General features: G+C 38.4%; 1 protein-coding gene and 1 long non-coding RNA gene across 3 annotated transcripts in view; one reads left to right on the top strand and one right to left on the bottom strand.

The window, feature by feature from the left end:
• Positions 1-3,174, top strand: part of INTU (inturned planar cell polarity protein) — a 46,606-nt gene extending 43,432 nt beyond the window's left edge. For both annotated transcript variants that reach the window (XM_057428346.1, XM_057428335.1), the window contains exons 15-16: positions 876-1,030; positions 2,803-3,174. In XM_057428346.1, coding sequence (XP_057284329.1) covers positions 876-1,030; positions 2,803-2,914 — 267 coding nt within the window. In that variant the 3' untranslated portion in view covers positions 2,915-3,174. The remainder of the gene's footprint in view (positions 1-875; positions 1,031-2,802) is intronic.
• Positions 3,175-15,139: 11,965 nt separating this feature from the next.
• On the bottom strand, positions 15,140-17,339 carry LOC130609402 (uncharacterized). The gene is made up of 2 exons (XR_008974778.1): positions 17,129-17,339; positions 15,140-15,731 (listed from the first exon to the last, which is right to left on the bottom strand). It is a non-coding gene; the product is annotated as an uncharacterized LOC130609402 (long non-coding RNA).
• Positions 17,340-17,354: the final 15 nt, after the last annotated feature.

Consider the following 17,354-nt stretch of genomic DNA (forward strand, 5'->3'; position numbering starts at 1 on the left):
CTACTTATCATGCTTCAAAAAAGAAAAAATTTAAAGCTTGTTATTTTCATTATTACATAGACATTTACAAAACAGTAATAAACTTCCCTTGATTTAAGTGGGAGAAGAGTTAAACTAGTGACAAGTGTCTGAAATTCTGAAAGAATTCCTTCTCTGTTTATCTCCATGTTCATTCTGGTCTTTTTTCCCTTTCACCTTCCTGGTGAAAGACACCATGGCCTTACTGGATTCACAGGACTATTGAGCACCAAGCCAGGGCCAGAGAGTAAAATGATTTTTGTGCATGCAGTTTGATCCTCACCAAAGAGGTACCAGGAGTTCACTTAAAAACCACTTTTGCAAGGTTTATTCAAAAGCTTTGTACAAAATATAGTCCTAAAAACTCAAATGTCTTTTAAACAAAAATGTCTTGATTTTCTGTACGTCTTACGCACTTAAGCAAAGTGCTTCAACTGTTTATTTACAAAAAATTCCTGCCTGGCCAAGTTTATTCAGTAGACTTTTACTATCACAGTTCATAATTAGGGAGGCACACAGAGAAATAAAAATAAGACCTTTAGCTGTTGTAACACGCTTTTATAAAGAACCTGTATTATCTCAGATGTCTTATTAGAGAAACTGTTCAGCTAGAAGGAAAAAAAAAAATGGGGGAGCATGTGTCTACCTCCAATGTATAACAATGGAAAGCCTGTTAATGCCAAAGTAACAAAACTGGAAAAAAGAATCATGTAAACATGTTAGTTCTACCTTTTGAGTCTGGCTTTTTGAGAGCAATATCATTTATTAGAGATTCCTGAAGAAATCACAGTTATATTTGCTAGTGTTTATGTAAAAATATTTCAATCTATGCTAGCATTTCTCCAATTGTTTTACAGAATAAACTAAAAGCAGGCAGTGGGATTTCAGAATTCAGTAAGGCAGCCGAGGACCTAGATCTGATAACAGAACACGGACTTTTGTTTGAGTGCTCTCCTGAAAACTGGACTGATCAGAAGAAACCACCACCAACAGTGAATTACTGGGTTGTGGGGTGAGTTTAAAGGCGAATCTTATTTTTCCCAGAGTTTTTTCCATTTTGAACATACTGCTGTATTCTTTGAGAATTAATTTAACTGCAGCACACCACAGAAACACTTGAGCCCAGTGAGGTGGCTTTGATTTGGTATTTGGGAAGTTGCACTGGTGTGCTGTTGCACCCACTGTAAAGCATAGACGTGTTGGTTAACTCGGGAGCACTACACCAGCGTGTTAACATCACAGCTGGCAGCTTCTGTCGTGCTGCGCTGTGCTAATGCAGACCTGTGGGAGCGCTCTCATTACCCTCTTCAGACCCTTCCCTTGTGCTCCTCATGCACCTCCTCACCTCTCCATTCCCTGCAAGTCACTCCCACCTGTCTCTCCTCCACACACAGCGCTGATTTCAGTAATACAAAGAAGGAAGGTGAGCAACTGTAGTGGTTGGTTAGTTGTTGGGGTTTTTTTTCCATTGGGAAGATTAAACCAATCTACCAGTCTTGGAGATATTTTAGAAAGGGTGTTTTCAAAGTTCTGCCATTATCATTGTGGTTCATGGTGTTATTTAAACTTGATTTTACGTGATATTTATTAATGATGCATATAGTTACTGCTACATAGCTAAGCCTTATTTGAACAGCATACTGCCCTAGGCATTAAATACTAAAAATAATACATTTTTGAAGCAATTAAAGTCAGGTGTAATGAGAAAGTAGTATGTATCATTTCTTTGCAACTCAGAATGAATCAGAGCTTGTAATTTTGTAAGTCCAGGCCAATAAGCCCTATTCTGTAGCCAGTGCTTCTATGTTGCTCTTTCCTCCATCTACTGTATTTTGTGTTATCTACATTTTAGCTGCAGTAAGTAGACCATCATATCAGGAGTGTCAGTCAACAGCACGCTTTCTTTTCTACATTTATCTTCTTTATTTGGTATTCCTACTAGATAAATAGAGAAAAAAAATTAAAATGCCCAGTTAAATGGAAGTTGTGATTTCACCATATGAAAAGAAATTCAGTATAGGCAAGGGCTGAAAGGAAGATAAATGATGACACTTGATTAATTCATTGGGTTATAATTTTCTACTAGTTCAACTATTGCACAAATAGGAAAGTCAGAAAACAGCAAAATACATTTCTGAATGTGGCCTAAGAACTTTTTTTCTGCTACAAGACGAGGAAATGTCATCCACAGGTAATTATATTAGCCAGGAATAAAAATGTAGAAATTCTTTGACAGAGCTTTTGTTCAACCTGTTTGCCTTCAAGTCAGATGTTTAAAAAGAAAAACAATTGTTTCTCACCGGGAATGTCCAGAACTGCAGTTTGTATTACCAACTTTCCTATCTTAGCTCTTCCCCTGAAAGAGCTTACTAGATTAACCTGTGGGAATGTATCTACCCAGATGTATTAAGTCTAAAAATGAGTAAATATGTGAATAGTGGGGCTTGCTCCCAGATACCCTTTTGCAGCTTGTAACCTGGAAATGTGGATTACTGCAAGCACACCAACTAGTTACCATACAAATAGGTCCTGAAAACCTGAAGTTTCTTCCATACACATGCAGTCATGAGAAACCTGAGCAGAGAATAACTTTAATTTAGAAATCTCATGTATTGAAAGAAGTAAGGTGATGAAGGAGAGGCACAGGTATTTCCTGTGTTACACAGTAGTTGTTTTTAACATCTTACTGACACCTCAGAGTACAACCAGAATATATCAAACAGTTAAGGAGAAAAAGCTGACACATACGATAATTTTGTTTTAATACTTTCTTTTTTTCCCCAGGAGACGCATTCTGCATCCCAAACCTCAGGAGTGTTATGTCTGTTTCCATGACTCAGTCACAGAAGCTGCTGTTGAACTGGCCTTTAAACTGTCCTTTGGTTTAGTGACATAGATGAGCTTCCTGAACACTCAGCCCACCTCATGATGTTGTCGTCTCTTGAAAGTACTTCAATATAAAGAAAAACTACTTAATTGTGGTGCCCACATCCTTGAAATGCTTTTAAAAAACATAAATCTACCTTGTGGTAGGACACAGGTAAAACTTCAGTGATGATTCTGATGATCTCATCAACTGAATACTTAAAAAGAATTCAGAGAACCAGAGTTCTTATTTTTATATACTGGTGAATTATTTATCCTGAGCATAACTTTATTATAACTTTATTAGATGAAAACATTGCATAATTTGTACATTCAATGCTGTTCAGTGTATAATATGAAATGTAACATGATAAGCTGATATCCCGAAAGTGCTCTCTGAATATCTGGCAATTGGTGATGGAGGGAAAAAAAGTATTCCAATTAATTAAAACATTGTTCCCCTAAGGGCATGAAAAATAGCAAATGTTTTCAGTAACACTGTGGTAATCAAAACAGAAAGAAATCTTTTAGACAATTCGTGGCAGTTGGCTGCCCAGCGCTAATGGCTTACTGGTTTTGACAGTATGGTCTCCTGCACACTCAAGGACTATAGTGTGCTTGATGTTTTACTTGACTTCATGAGTTTTAACTTGTGATATAAATAATGGTTATATTTGTTAAAACATAATTTTGAAGTTATAAAAGAAAATGGGGCAGGGAGGATGAGGGTTTTAAGCATGGAGCTGGCTTATTTTATATTCAAAATTTCGTAATAAAAATTATATATTTGTTAAAGACTAGTAAAGCACTCTTCTAGTTTTTTACTTAACACATTTTCTTATTTAAACACTGTTTGTTTAGCTAGATCTTCCACAGTTTGCAGCTGGATTTACAAAAAATGTGAGGTTGCATCTGTATAAGGCAAGATGTTTGCAAAATCAGAAGTCTTCTACAAAATTCAGCTTTCCTATAAATTGTTAAAATGTTTTTTTTTTTAACCAAAGTTTAGCTTAAAATGAGAGATTTTTGGGTGTCTTTTTGCCCCCCGCCAGCACATTTAGATCTGGTCATCTGCACAGCATTTTATCAGGTTCCTTTCTGCTCATTTTACTTACTTTTTCTGAGTGCTTTTCATAAAATGTATGACTAAAATTGCTTTTTAAACAATGGGATCAAAAAATTCAAGTATTTAGGGAAGTAAAGGCAGCCCCATTGGCTCTCATGATCAAATCTGTAGATTTTGTTTTCACTAGTAAATTACACTGTTTAGAGTACTTCTAAAATAGTCAATCCAATGCTTATAACAGCCCACAACCCCAGACTGATTCACAGCTTGCCTTGAATCACCCACAGTTGCTTTAAATCCAAGCAGTAGTAAAAGTCTTAGGTCTGAAGTTAAAGCATATGATACTGTGTGGAAGACAACTTCCTTCTGCAAGTAATAGAGGAGCCAATAAGGAGAGGTGCTATGCTTGACATTGTGCTCACCAGCAGGGAGGGGCTGGTTGGAAATGTGATGCTCCAGGGCAGCCTTGGTAGTAGCAATCATGAGATGGTCAAGTTTGAGATCCTCAGGACAGTGAGAAGAGCATGCAGCAAGCTCACTGCCCTGGACTTCAGAAGAGCAGACTTTGGCCTCTTCAGGAAGCTGCTTAGTAAGGTTCCGTGGGATATAGCCCTAGAGAGCAGAGATGCCTAAGACTGTTGGTTGATATTCAAGGATCACCTGCTACAAGCTCAGGAGTGTTGTGTCCCAACTAGAAGGAAGTGCAGCAGGGGGGCCAGGAGACCACCTTGGATGGATAAGGAGTTGCTGAGGAAACTTGGAAAAAAGAGGCGTATAAAAGGTGAAAGCAAGGACAGGCAGCCTGGGAAGAATACAGGGATGTTGTCTGGGAAGGTAGGGACCAAGTCAGGAAAGCTAAGGCCCAGTTAGAATTAAACTTGGTTAGGGATGTGAAAGATAACAGGAAGGGATTCTATAGGTACATTGTGAATAAAAGACAGACTAGGGACAAGGTGGGCTCTGTCCAGAAGCTAAGAGAACTGGCTACCCTGGATTTGGAGAAGGCTGAGATTCTTGGTGACTTCTTTGCCTCAGTCTTCACTGGCAAATGCACCACCCAAGTCTTGGAAGGCAGATGCAGGGACTGTGAGAATGAAGACCTTAGGCCCAATGTAGGAGAAGATCTGATTCGAGATCATCTTAAGAACCTGAATGTACACAAGTCCATGGGACCTGATGAAATCCATCCGCAGGTCCTGAAGGAGCTGGCAAATGAAGTTCCTAAGCCACTGGCCATTGTATTTGCCCAAGGAAGTTGTGAATGCTCCATCCCTGGTGGTGTTCAAGGCCAGGTTGGACAGAGCCTTGGGTGGCATGTTTTAGTGTGAGGTGTCCCTGCCCATGGCAGGGGGGTTGGAACTTGATCTTAAGGTCCTTTCCAACCCAAACCCTTCTATGATTCTATGATTGAAGATTTTATTAAATTAGCCTTCTCCAACATTGATGATTCCTAGAAAATGAAAAGCAGAATTTCAACTTGAAATCTACAAAACTGAGTTATGTCAATAGTGCCTTAGATTTGTTCCTCATCTGTAAATCAAGTGATGCGAGATTTATTCTGTTTGAAAAATAAAAATATGTATTGGTATGGATGACACCTGAACAGCACCTTTTAGAAGTCTAGTATTAGATATCGTAGTAGATGGAGGAAGGCACATAGGAAAGTGAGCAGTCTCTGCTGCACTGCTTTTACCCAGTTTAACACCTTTTACAGAACTTGAAAATGTGTTTGTGCACAGAAGCGTTTCTGTATGGAAAAGGGTGGTTTTGCTCAGATTTGTCTCGTTTCAATTTTTTAAATGCTGGGTTATATGATTTCAGTGCTAAAAAAAAGATTATTTAAGTGTTTTAAAAAGAAGACAGCTAACTTTTATCTAGATCCTTGTGTTTAGTCAGACTGCCCAGTCTGCTGCTAGCGTACTGGGTTGAATTCAGCTGGGTCAAACACACAACTGAGTCAATGCAGAAGAAACAGTGTGAATGCACAGCTGCGTGTGAAGAAAAGAACAACCGAAGGAAGCTGGGACTCCTTCGGAACCCAGGAGCTATTCAGATGGGCTTGCTCCTTCACAAGAAACCGTACCTTAAACAGTGTTAAGGGCATCTGAATACAGTAAAACTTTTATACTCAAAGCAATGTAGTTCAAAAACAAAGCATTGCAAAATTTGCATTAATCATGTTGATACTATACTGAAGGACATTTTCAGTGGTTACTTTGTTAGTCACCTGAGCAGACACTCTATTTGGCAGATTTTTTCAAGAGTATGTTTTAAAAAAAGCTCCAAAGGATGACAGGATTTCATTTCCCACAGAACACAGACTTTTATCAGGTATCTTGGATACAAATCTTGTAGCTTTTTAGTTTTCAGCAAGATTACAGACACTGTGAATCAGTGTCTAGAATTAATGTTAAAAGGAACAGATACTACTGTTCCTACTACTACACAGAAGCTACTAAAGGAGTTAAAACGGTAGCATTAAGACTCACTGTTTAGCAAAGTCTAACGTTGCCATATTTTCTCATAATCCACATCAGATTTGCTCCTGCACTACCTCCTCAGCTTCATCTAGCTTCTTATCCTTGAGTCCAAAGGGATCCTTTCGTTAATTTTTAAGAAGAATATCATTACAGAAGCACTACCAAGTTTAACACCCGTATACACCGTTCATTGTTTGTTGTTTTTTTTTTTAGTATGGAGTGTGAGCACCCCCTATGGAAGCAATAAAGAAATAGGAGACTACTGCAGGAAAACTTCTACACAGTTCTCTGAAATATTCTTCTGTTCTGCACTTGCCATAGGTATCCCTAGTCTTAAAAATGTATGAGGTCAGGAAGTTGAAAATCTTACATAGTTCTCAGCATTATTGATGGTTTCACTTGCAGTTTTAGATTTTGTCATGCTAACACATAATGCACGTACCTTTTAGTAAGTGTCAGAATTAATCCAGATTTCAAGTACCAAATGCCTGAAATATAAAGGACCTGAAAAGGAATGCGTTTGACCTTCGTTACAGCTCATACTGAAGTAGAAACAATAGAAGGAATATCGTATAATATACTTGGTGTAGTATAAACTTTGGAAATGTTAAAGATGTTTCTTTTTCTATAGGATTTTTCTGTGTTTGGCATGGCAATTTGCAAATGTCACACAGACTTTCCCAACACAGGCTCTAAACTTTGCTTTTAAGGACAAATGCAAACAGATTTTTTTGCATCCAAAGTGGATAAAGAAAAACAGGTAAATAATGTCTTGTGTATTAGTTCTGTTTAGTAAACTAGATGTGGTCAGGAGCTCTGCAATTCTGTGAGTATGACTGGTAATCAGTAGTAGTACAGATGAAATTTTGTAATGGCTTATTTTATAACGAGAAAGCACAAACATGGGTTACTGTAAATCTTGCTATCGAAGGTAATGAAATCTGGGCTTTGATCTTCAATAGTTCTGTGAGATGTGCGTACCTAACTGCAGTCAGAATTTTCAAAGTTGTGTTCAGGATGTATAATTATTTTGGAGTTAATTGGTGCAAGTATTAAGATAGATACTAAAAATCCTGGATTCAGACACTGGGCTTTGTCAAAAAGCCTGACTGCCTTTTCATATATTGCATTAACTGGTACTCTAGTCTCCAAACTTAAACAGAAGTTTAGATTAAATAAGTTCTTTACTGTGAGGGTGGTGAGGCACCAGAACAGGTTGCCCAAAGAACTGGTAAATGCTCCATCCCTGGCAGTGTTCAAGGCCAGGTTGGACAGAGACTTGGGTGACATGGTCTAGTGTGAGGTGTCCCTGCCCATGGCAGGGGATTGGAACTAGATGATCTTAAGGTCCTTTCCAATCCAAACCATTTTGTGATTCTATGAATTCTATGTTTGTAATTTCACTCACGTGAAATTACAGCTGCTTTTATTCTAATGGATGAAGTTCTTGGGTTGTGTCCCTCAACCAGGAGTCTCTCATTTTATTTTTTTTCATAGTATTTTTGTGATAAACATTAGTTTGCAAGTGTTCAAAAAACTTACAGATAATACAGTGCATATTACTGCTGTAGATAAGTGATGCTTCACATTGAAAACTGATTTCTTGCTACATGTAAAGCTAGAAATGTTGTTTACCAATGATTAAAGCATTTTAAGAACATTTAAGTTTAGTACAGTGCATCAGAAAGGGAGCAGGATTAGGCTACAGTTCAAAAGGCAATTAAGGTTTTGGGCTATGCTGCCCTACTTTGCAATTTTGTGTACTTAGGACAAGTTCCCTAATTTGGATGGATTCTTAGGAGATACAGAGAAATACATCCATGGAATTAATTACAAGAAATCTTGGTCTTGGAACATGAAATGTTGATATTGGCATTTGACAAATTACATAAAATTAACTCATATCAGCAGAATGGAAAATAAGTGCTTCCTATTTAATTTGTTGTGATGTGAAATTATCTGAAAATCTGCTTTATTTGTTCTCTTTCTTAGGTTATCTGGTTTAGGATTTCTTTGGTTTGGTTTTGATAATTTAAACAAAAGTCCAGTGTTTTGTGCTTTCTCTTGTTGGCAGTTTTTTCCTGCAATGTCAGAAACTTTTTGCCACAGGCTTTTTGGGTGGTGCTGACCACAAGGAATGCTGTCAGTCATTAAAGTTTGATTAATCTCCTTGTATTGCAAGCCAATTCTTAAGTGGTCCATTTTCCATTACAGTCATTTTGTATGTAAAGAGTTTAAGGTTGCTGTTCTCCTTCTTTCCTTCCAGTGGAAAACATGCATGATGTAAATAACAGTGTTTATAGTTCTTCAAATCTCCTTGCCATCTCCTAGAAGTGTTACCAGATGGTTTACATGTGTATGAGCTTGTGACTAAAATTTTAGAAACCTTCCATGAGTAGCACTCAAGATTAATTTCTTCAGAAGTACAGCATTTAGCAATGTAGGAATTCCACTCCTAAAGCTCAGAGTCTTTGGATGCTTTCTTATATGTTCTGTACAGGGTGGGACATGGGAAGACATTATAGGTATTTGTGTTAGATTTTGCTTAGCTGGATTATCTTTAAAACAAATAATAATTACTAAAACCTTTAGACTGTAAAGTACATGGGACTTTCTGTTAAAGAAGATAGTTTACATCTACGCACCAGACACTGTATTGAAGGTAGTATGGGCACAGCCAAGCATCTTGAGGTTGCAGCTGCCCCCTCTGCTGCTTCTACAACTAGCAACTGTTCATACAGCAACATGAGCTAGGGCAGGTTGCAAAGCCTTCTGTACAGCTGATAAAATATTAGTGCAGTTAAGCTACGCTGGACTCCACGCTACTACAGCTACATCACTGCTGTTACTGAACCAGCAAATAAAAATTGATTTGGGGTACATCTACACAGTCTGCATTTACTATACACAGTGTACCTGAAATGCTATTTAATCATCACAGCATTTAATCATCAAAGCATTTAAGCATCATAGCTGTGATCACCACCTACAAATGTGATGCAAAATGTTTCTTCTGCTGTGGTAGGCTTTTTTTTTTTATTTGATGAACAGTATGGGCCACAGTGAAAGTAAGTATATTGATTTTTATGTTTTCTCATTCCCTCATCATGGAGAATTGATGCACAGTTCTATCAGGGAGATCCATGTGAAGGACTGGATGATTACAGATGCAAAAGATGTTATCAGCTATCTGGGTCACAAGAGCACACAATAATCCCAAAGTTGAAAAAAGAAAATGGCTTACAAATACATTTTTAATAAATATAAGAATAGCCAGAGAATCTTCAGAAGTGGAAATTTTGAAATACTCCAGCATAGGTCTTACTTTAAGACTGTTATTTTTAGATTCTATATAGAAAAATTTACCTGAATTTTGCCAATTGTGGATGCCAAAAACTAGAGGAGTTTATTTTTTGCTAACTTACGGTTTTATGTGGTATCATTTAAAGAGCTAATGACCACTCTGTGTTATCAAGTGAAGATTTTCAACAAAGATTTTTGGTAAAGCATATGTCTTTGGATATATGTTTCATTCATTCAAAGATAAAACTAATGTCCCTAAAACAGTGCCTGTAAGGCCCTGCAGCAGAGAGAGAAATCTCTGTATTGTTGTTGGCTTTCCTAGTGCACCTGCAATGGGACAAGGTGACTTTAGTTGCTGTCTGTGCTGCGCAAGGTTGTCCTAGGAATTGGCAGCTTGAGTTTACCCATTGCTTTTTGTGCCCTGTACTTGTGCTGAATTAATATTTTCATTGTATCTTCAGTACAAGAAGGTGTACAGTTTGTAATTCTTCCTTCAAAGACTAGCTTATTGCTTGCTGTGTTTTCAGCTGTAGAGAAAGAATGATAAGAGCTTGGGTGAAGTTACCCATTGTATGCAGAAACATATGAAAAATCTATGGATATAAGTGGATTTTTTTAAGTTCGTCACAGCTTAGGGCTTGTGATCGACTACAGCAAAGTGCTGAAATGAGAAATTCTAATAAATGAGTAAGAATGTGTGTGGAGGAAGTGAAAGCATGGTATTACACAGGGGAAAAAAAAAAGTCTTTCTGGAGAAAGAGCAGGAGAATTCATACATAAGCATTCTGCTGAATGAGGACAAAACTGGAATAGCAGTTACTCGACCTGAAAGTGCTTCAGAAACTGGATACCACTATCTGAATAAACTGTCTTCATCCATCCATGTGGCTGTATTTCTTTATGCTTTCTTCATAAGTGGCCAAAACAATTGTCTGTGCTGTTTACGTTTCAGTCACGTGAAGTAGTTTGTACTAAAAGATCTTCTGTAATGTCTGACAGTGTGCATAAATTTCTTTTACATTAGGTGCTGGTGAGCAACAGTTCAAGGACTTGGTGACTGTATTGTTAAAACTGGAAACAGAGATGGACTTTCCTGGCCTGCATTGGGGTTTTGGTGTTTCAGTGCAGAGAATCATTGTATTCCAAGCCTCCTATTTTGGATGTTTTGCCACCATTAAAGTTAAAAGTGAAAATGCACACATTTAAAATCTTTGTCACGGTATTTGAAATACTTGTTAGTGTCATGGTTTAAGCCCAGCCAGTAACTTGGCACCATGCAGCCACTTGCTCATCCCTCCCCTTCCCCTCCTCCATTAGCTGGTATGGGGAAGAAAGTTGAAAGAATATAAACCCCATGGGTTGAGATAAGGACAATTTAATAACTAAGGTAAAATAAAGTGATAATAGAATACCAATAATAATAGGAAACAACAAAAGAAGACAGGTAAGTTCAGAAAACACAGGTGATGCACAATACAATTGCTCACCACCCACCAACCGATACCCACCCCAAACTAAGCATCAATTTGCCCTTCCAGGTAACCCCCCCAGTTTATATACTGGGCATGAGGTGCTGTGGATGGAATACACCCCTTCGACTAGTTTGGGTCAGGTGTCCTGTCTCTGCTCTCTCCTGGCTTCTCCTGCCCCTTCTCACTGGCAGAGCATGAGAGTGAAAAGTCCTTGATCGGAGTAAGCATTACTTAGCATCAACCAGAAACATTGGTGGTTTATCAACATTGTTCTCAGACTGAAGCCAAAACACAGCACTGCAGCAGCTATTAGAAGAAAAATAACTGTTACGGCTGAAACCAGGACAATTGGGAACTAGTGAGAATGTTAGTTACAGCTTTTGTCTTGACAGTTACTTGTGGTCAATAGAATATATGGCTGAAGAGCCAAATCATTTTACAGTAGAATTGAGAGAAATTATCAAAATTATACTAAAGATGCCCTGGATTTGGCAAACATTTTATAGAATTTGTACAGGTGTCCATTTTTGGTTTATTTTGGATTCATTATTGCCAAACCCAAAAGAAACTCCATTGATTCTTTCTTTTTTCATTGCTCAAGTTGTGACTACATCCTCCAGAATGCTGTCTTCTTCTTTGTCAGGAGACATGATGATGCACGTACGGTCTAGCTTGCAACCCTTTTCTGAAAATTACTTCTGAGATTTTAGAAGTTGGTTGTGGTAACTGAAGCCCTGCCTAGCCTTACAGCAGATGAGACTCTACTGAGAAAAGTGGAAACATCTCCAGAAAGACAAGAAGTAAAATGAAGTAATAATATTGTGGGAGCCTGGTAAAAGTATGTTCACAGCTTGGTGAGAGCTTTTAGTAGAAAAACAGGATCTGTTTTCTTTTTCCCACTCAGAAGCCAGATATCTGGAGTAAGACAAGTTTGTGGGTAGAATAATATCCTTTATTATCTCAGCTAATGGGGTCGTAAGAACAGCCTTTGTGGCACACAGCTGCTCCCCAGGTGTGAGGTAGGATCAGTGATCTTCAAAGCTCAGTACAAGCTGAGAATTACTTCTGAGCATGTGATTGCTATTACACTGCGTTATGAGCAATTAATGTTGGATCTTGTTGCAGCAGGTAAGTTTACTAGGTAGTTCAGAAGTACACTTCAGAATAAAAATTCTTGCTATGAAGATCATCCTCAAACACAAAATAAAAACCCCGCAAATACACTACTGAAAAATCAGGACCTTGTCCCCTGCATCCCTAAGGACGCTGTGCCATCTGGTACTAGAAAGGACTTGTGAGTTCCAAAGAAGTGTCTCTACATTTTGTTTCAAGAGTATCTTTTCTCTTGATATTCCAGAAACTCAAAAGAAAAGCATAATATATGTTGGCATAGAACTTGTTTAGATGCTTTCAAAAATACCCCAAGGGATATTGGGATTATTGCATAATGCCTGCATACCACTGGTAATCTGTCCTAAATAACAGGAACCTTGAAGCTCACAGTGAGCAAAGACCATTAGCACCATTAGAATTCTTTTTTTCAGACTAAATATGATTTCACTGTCTTCAGATTCCGCTTTATCTGCTTAATCAGCAGCAGGCCCACAGTTAATGCTGTCTTTATTCCCAAGTCCTGTGCCTCTTGAGACCTTCACAAAGAATTGCCTGCATTTCTGGTAATCAACTTTCCATTAGGATAGTGGATAGTATCAAGATTATTAAAAACATAAATTCTAATCATCTGAAGTAAGATAATGGGTTTACTAGCACAAAAGGTGAGAATGAGAGGACGAATATATGTTGTGGATGTATAAATATATTTCATGTGGTGTCTCATGTTGTTCTGAAGTTTCAGGTACAAATAAAGCTGATTAGTATGATTTTTATCAATTTCTTATAATGATGCTGCTTCTGATTCAAGAGCAAGCCCTGAATTAAATATAGCACCTTTTATTCCTTGAAAGTGTATTTGCCAGATGGAGTAACTTCCTGAAATAATAAGCACAGTTACTGCCTTCAGCAAAATTGATTTCTCAACTAAGCAGTAACAACCAAGTATCTTTTAATTTGCATATATCATGTCAATTCAAACCAACATATTTAAAATGTTTTTTAGCTATGTTACTATGCTTATTTATATTGATTCATGTGAGTATTTACCACAGATTTATTTCCTATATGCATTAAATTCAGGAAATCTGTAGTGATCTCATACCTTAATTCCTAACAGAGGACATTATAAAACATGAGACTTGCTTCATCAGAAATTTCAAACATCATGTTATTAGCTGCAGAGAACATCACAAAGGCCTAAAGTAGGCAAGGTTATGTTTCTGACATTATAGACAGTCTAAAACCTTACTTTGACATTACAGGTGGATTCAGCTTACAGTGTAGCTGATTTAAGTTAAAAAAAAAATAAGTAAAAACTAGTGTCTTCAGCCGAATTTCACATGAAGAGAGGGATTTTAGTTAACCACTCCAAAAAAAAGAAAAAAAGTGTACGTGTTTTTCACTAGCGAAGACAAGAAACAGTGCCAGTTCCTAACATAGGTGTCGGATCCTGAAGAGACTGCAGTTCCAGAAAAGGAATTGTTTGACAGTTTACCAAGTACATCTACAAAAAAAATGCTTTGTCAGAGCTGTGGGGTTACTCAAGAGTATCTGAAAGATTTGCTGTTTTCACTATGCCAGCTTCCAGAGTGGGCATATTTCATAGAATCCCAGAGTGGTCTGGGTTTGAAGGGACCTTAAAGCTCATCCAGTTCCAAACCCCTACCATGGGCGGGGACACCTTCCACTAGAGCAGTTTGCTCCAAGCCCCATCCAACATGGCCTTGCGCACTGCTAGGGATGTGTCAGCCACAGCTTCTCTGGGCAACCCATTCCAAGCACTCTGCTGTGCACAGCATGGCCACACATGGTTCCTCTGGGCTGTCTCTGGCCCACTGCTGAGATTTTCAAGACTTAAAGCAGCTGGCCTGGTTGTCACTCCCACTGTGCTTGAGAAAAGCTGAAGGGAGGGTTAAGTTCCTTAGCTCTAACTTGTACAGAAATTATGATGTTGTGTGCATGTGAGCATTCACTGCTTGTCACCCATTAGTTCCTTCATCTGTAAGCACCTGAAGCAAGTTTTAGTGAAGATAGTGCTGAGATCTCTACCCAACAAACCCTCCCTTCTGCTTTGTTTTTATTTGTCAGGCAAATTAATGCTCAGAAACAAGGTGGGCTAGATGAAAACTGAACTGTGCTTCATCTTAACCTTCCAATAACATAAATGTTATTGTGCTAGTCAAGACCTTAACAATTTTTAGAGGACTCTATTGATTACTAATGAACTGAACTCCACAAGGTGTAAAAATATTTCAGTGGTACTAAAGAAGGAAAAAAATGAGCTGTGGAAATTTTAATAGCATTGAAACAATTTAGAGCACCCTTAGGACTGGCTGGGGTGACCTCATTTAATTCCTAAGCCTTCTACTGGCCCAGTAAAGCTTAAAAGCAGCATTGGAAGAAGGATCACAGCCCTTCTAAATTTAGCTATAGGAACCAACTAACAGAGCACTACATCAGATGAATATTTATTAGGTAAAAGATCACACCTTTGCAGTATGAGAAACATTAGGGAAAAGTTCTCTAGTGCTCTTTACTAAAGAAAGATAAATTTTGCTAGGCATCTGAGTTTCCTTCTCGGTGCAGTGATGATTTGTCCTTGTTATTTGCGTGCAGAGAGGGGGAACTGAATGTCAATATAAAGGAACCACTGACTGCTTTATGAATATACGCACATGAGAGGGGCTTAATGCTTTCTTATGTGGAGCACCCTCCAATGTCCTTTGCTAGTCCTTTATGACAAAATTAAGGATGTTTTTAACTACAATGTTTCAGGGAGTCCAGGATCTGATTAAAACAGTGAGTGAACATTTGTTTGTTGAGTGTCCATTTTAGAATCCTCATTGTTTGCATAGCATATTTTTAGTTTAAATGTTATGCAAACAATACCTTAAAGAAATCATTTGGTGTTTTTGTTACTAAGAATGTACTAAATTAAATAATTTGTTTTCAGGGAACTAAAGACCACTGTTTTCACTTCATTCAAGAAATGCAGCCAAGAAAATACTTGCCTCTTGTTTAGAATTCTCAATGCTCTGGCTTTATTCATACTAAATGTTACGTATCTTGACTTTCAAATCATGGCATGTACCTGAGTATAGTTTGTAAACAGCAGTACCCCTAGCCTGTCAGCAGAGCCCACTGTTAAAAATGCATAGGCATCAGCTTGCTACCGCTTCTACCTGAACCACACTATAAAGAAAACCTATTTCTAGCTTGTGTTTTCATGGTATTCTAAAGCACAAGTCAAGACAGCAAAGGAGGTTATATTTGGTTGGTTGTTTTTAAGTTTGCATTAGGAAATACAGCAACTCACTTTTCTCTCTGTTCCATCACTCAAACACCACTGAGAACATTAGCCTGGCTGGCAGCATTTTAAGCAGAAACAGCACAGAAACGTAGAGACCCACACACCTACACAGAACACTCAATACATTATTTCTTTAGAAAGTTTAAAATGGTTGAGAATTCTTCTCAATATTGCAGTGTACGTAAATGAGGAGACTCCTATTTGTATTTCTTACCTAATAATTTTCAATGGGGAAAGAAAACAGAAACCAAACCTTGTGGAATATTGGTATCTTGGGGACCAAACAGAGCATTTAGGCAGCCTTTATTAAAATGCTTATGTTCAAAGAAACTGAGGCTAGCAGCATTCCTAACATTTCTCCACAACCAGTGAAGTTTCACAAAAAAAAACCTTAGTTCCTTTAGTACAAATCTCTTTTAGCTGCTAAAAATGCAGATGTGACCAACATGCCAAGAACTGGAAAGACTCAGACAACCCCAATTCTGAGATTGCTACAGTGACAGTAGACGACTGGGGGGATACGCTCAGGCAAGTCTGTGGCTGATGTGGCTTGACCATGTTTTGTTCATACTCACAGGCTGGGCAATCAATACGGCACGGAAGCACACACGCAAGACTTTCATGAAAGACTTTACTGGCTTATCCTGCTTACAATCTCACCTCCAATTCATCCCAGTCTTACTGTTGACAAAGCAAATAAAGTCTGTTGGCGCTTTCTTGTTGCTATCGTGAAAGTCTACACACATCTGCGCTCCTGTCTGCTGCTTGAAACCAGCTGGCTTGGCTGCCAGAAATAACTCTGCAGTGGCAGTAGGAAGCTGCACACAGTCTGATTTATTCTACTGAGATGTGAGACACGCCAGTGCTTCTGCAGCGATGGCTGCAAGGTTGCACAATTTCTGCTGGGTCTGGCTTAGTAATGTTGCATAGCTACACAAGAGCATTTGCATACGATCTCTTGGCCCAAGGTTTCTTTTCTGTCAGGAGTTAGCCTTCGGTGATGCCACAAAAGTGGGATGCTGCAATACCCTGAATTACTGAGAACTGGTTTTGTAACAGGGACTGAAGAAGCAGAGCAGAACCCTGAGTTTGGATTTGTCTCCTTAGCTACTGCAGATGGGACTGAACCTGGTTTACCTTTCATATCCTAATACTAGTAAGGAAAATGAGGTGGTTCATTGCTTGTACTGATAAACAGCAGTCATGTTACAAATAACTCTCTAGCAGCGGCTTGTCTTACTCCTGCAGGTTTGAGAGGGAAATGGCATCTGTCATCTTCAGTAGGAAAATTCTAGTCCTGCAGTAGACCATTGAAACAGTAGCAAATGGAGAGACAACTAAAACTCTTGACCGAAATATGAATCCAGTTTAGTGGCTGAATGCTTATTTTTAGCCTCTCCAGAAGAACCGAATTGTGCAGCAATGTCACATGCTGTGTCAGAAAGATGTCATCACTGTGTGAAATTCAGAATGGCATTTTTAGAAGCAAATACATACTTACAGAGCTTTTCCAGCATATGTCTTGTAGAGATTCAGCCTGCTGTAAAAATGATACCCATAAAAAATGGGGCAGCTGCAGTAGAGGTAACTCAAGTTTCATGACATCTTTTTTTTCCTAAGAAAGAAAAATTACAAAGGTGAGTGTGCTTCTGGGATATGTAGGCACAAATTTGGGACAGCTCTTCTATGGGAGAAAGACACAGCTTGAAGGTTGGAAGCCTCCGCCT

This window comes from Pezoporus wallicus, unplaced genomic scaffold (genome assembly GCF_028554395.1).
Source record: "Pezoporus wallicus isolate ANWC-B61680 ecotype Strahan unplaced genomic scaffold, APGP_CSIRO_Pwel_v1 scaffold_3294, whole genome shotgun sequence".
Classification (NCBI taxonomy): domain Eukaryota; kingdom Metazoa; phylum Chordata; class Aves; order Psittaciformes; family Psittacidae; genus Pezoporus; species Pezoporus wallicus.